Source organism: Haliaeetus leucocephalus, unplaced genomic scaffold (genome assembly GCF_000737465.1).
Source record: "Haliaeetus leucocephalus isolate CR32 unplaced genomic scaffold, Haliaeetus_leucocephalus-4.0 Scaffold245, whole genome shotgun sequence".
Taxonomy (NCBI): domain Eukaryota; kingdom Metazoa; phylum Chordata; class Aves; order Accipitriformes; family Accipitridae; genus Haliaeetus; species Haliaeetus leucocephalus.
Genome location: NW_010972681.1, coordinates 290,707 through 292,874, shown reverse-complemented (window position 1 = coordinate 292,874; position 2,168 = coordinate 290,707). Strand labels below are relative to the sequence as shown.

Sequence of the window (2,168 nt, the reverse complement as noted above, 5' to 3'; positions counted from 1 at the left end):
GCTCAGAGGGTGCCCGGTGTGGGGTGGAGCAGGACAGGTGGCACTCCGGCGGGGGCTGCCTTCTCCCTCCTGCTCCCGGTGCTGCCCTGGGGTCTGGACTCTTAACACGGAGCCCCCGGTGGCCCCTCGCCCCAACTGACCCCCCCCCCACCCTGTGCCCCATCATGTCCAGTACCTCATGGGGCACAGCTGGGCCCCGAGGGGGTGGCCCCACTCTCGGCGTGGTCCCACCGGAGCCCCCTCCCCTCTGAACTGCTTCCAGGGGGCTGCAGCTGCCGGGGGCCCTGTGCCCACCCCATCCCGTCCCGGTGCTGCGGTGCCATGGGCCCTGGGGCCAGTGCCACTGCCGGGGGGAGGGGGCCCATCTCCGCCGGGGGCCAGGCGGTTCACGTAGCGTTCTCTCACCATTAAAGAGATGTGGAAGTACAGCAGCCCTGCGCCTGCTGGGGGACACTGTGGGGTGGGGGGAGCGGGCACCAGGGCTGAGCTGGGCCCCCCCAACTCCACAGCAAGGGGGCATGGCCCCCCGCCCTGGCCCGGGGGGTGCTGCCCCAGCCTGGTGGCAGGCTGGGGAGGGGAGGAAGGGGGGAGGGGGTGGCGAGAGCCGTGACCCCCCCCCAATAGAGGCAGCAACAGGCCATGGTGGTGGAGGTTTATTTTGGGGGAGGAGGTAGGCTCTGTGCCTCCACCCGCACCTGAGAAAGATGGGCAGGGCTGGTGGTGCAGGCAGCTGCCCATGCCGTGGCCAGCTCCGCAGCCTTAGTAGTCCTCAGCCATCACCAGCACAACCAGCGCGGACCAGCCGGCAAAGGGGTGGCAGCCCTGGCCACGGCCGGTGCTGTCACTGTAGTGCTCCCAGAGGAAGCCACTCTCGGCGTACTGCCGGTACAGGTTGGCCACGAGGTTGTGGCGCAGCTCGTGGTAGAGTTCCGCCGCCCGCTCCCGCTGTGGCCCCTCAGCGTCAGCGTAGCTGCGCAGCGCCCACAGGGCCAGGTAGTTGATGTTGACCCAGATGGAGCCGCGCCAGTACGGGGGGTCATGCTGGGTGTTGCGCTGCATGTAGAGGGGGCTGTCGCGGGCCAGGGAGCGCAGCCCAAAGGGTGTCCAGAGCTGCCGCTCGCTGCGCATGGCGGCCAGCATGGCGGGCAGCTGCGGCGAGTCAGGGCGCAGGAGCTGCAGCAGCAGCGGGAAGAGGCTGACGTAGCCCAGGGCCCCCACGAAACGGGGCCGCGGCGCCTCCCGCACCTCCCGCACCAGCCGGGGGGCCGGGGGGGGCTGTCCTGGGGCCGCTGGTGCCACCCGCTGCCAGCGCAGCCCCACCGCCGCGCTGTGGTTGCCGTAGTCGGCGAAGGCGCCCAGCTCCGGGGCCCAGTGCAGCTGCTCAAGCAGGCCGTTGTCGCTCAGCGCCTCTTCCATCTCCCGGTAGGGCCTGGCCGGCTCCCCCAGCCGCTCGGCCACCTCTGCCAGCACCCGGGAGGCCAGCGCCATCCAGCAGCGCAGGTCCAGGTGCCGCTCCTCGGGCGAGGGGTGGGAGGCGCGGGGGTAGTCGTCCAGCCCCGAGGCCAGCGTCTTGGGGTTGAGGAAGCGCTCGAGCTGGGGGTCACGGCCGCGCCAGCGGAAGGTGAGGGGCAGGGGTCCGGCCTGCGTCCGGTTGTACCAGTCGTACCAGGCGCGCAGGCGGGGGAAGAGGCGGCGCAGGTAGGGCAGGGGGGCGGAGGGCAGCAGCCGCTGCAGTGCCAGCAGCAGGGTGGGGGGGTTGGCCGTCTCACTGTGCTGCAGGAGGAACTCGGGGGGCACTTTGGCCCGTGCCTCCTCCCCCAGGATCTGCTCGCGGGGGATCCAGCCCTCGGCGTTCATCAGGTCCAGCCAGTGGGCGATCACCTCACGGCTCAGGGCCGGGTCCCAGCGCGCCAGCAGGAGCTGGTGGAAGCCCTCATCCCAGAGGAAGCCGCGGGGGAAGAAGGAGCGGGAGGGGACAGCAGTGAAGAGGGCGGCCTCGGGGGCAGGCACGGGGCGCTCCTGCAGCGGGGACTGCACCAGCGAGCGCCCGTGGAAGTAGCCCATTCCCCCCAGCAGGTCGCTGAGGGCGGCCTGGGCGAAGCGTCGCTGTGACGGGGGGAAGCCCTTGCGGCCCAGCCCGAAGGTCTCCTCGAAGCGCCGCTCGAAGG

At 71.7% G+C, this 2,168-nt stretch overlaps 2 protein-coding genes across 2 annotated transcripts in view; one reads left to right on the top strand and one right to left on the bottom strand.

Annotated features, from left to right (window-relative positions):
- WBP1 (WW domain binding protein 1) overlaps positions 1-394 on the top strand; it is a 2,597-nt gene extending 2,203 nt beyond the window's left edge. The window contains exon 3 of the mRNA XM_010568479.1: positions 263-394. Within this exon, the coding sequence (XP_010566781.1) occupies positions 263-394 (132 nt within the window). The remainder of the gene's footprint in view (positions 1-262) is intronic.
- A 365-nt stretch (positions 395-759) lies between these two features.
- Positions 760-2,168, bottom strand: part of MOGS (mannosyl-oligosaccharide glucosidase) — a 2,561-nt gene continuing 1,152 nt past the window's right edge. The window contains exon 4 of the mRNA XM_010568478.1: positions 760-2,160. Within this exon, the coding sequence (XP_010566780.1) occupies positions 760-2,160 (1,401 nt within the window). The remainder of the gene's footprint in view (positions 2,161-2,168) is intronic.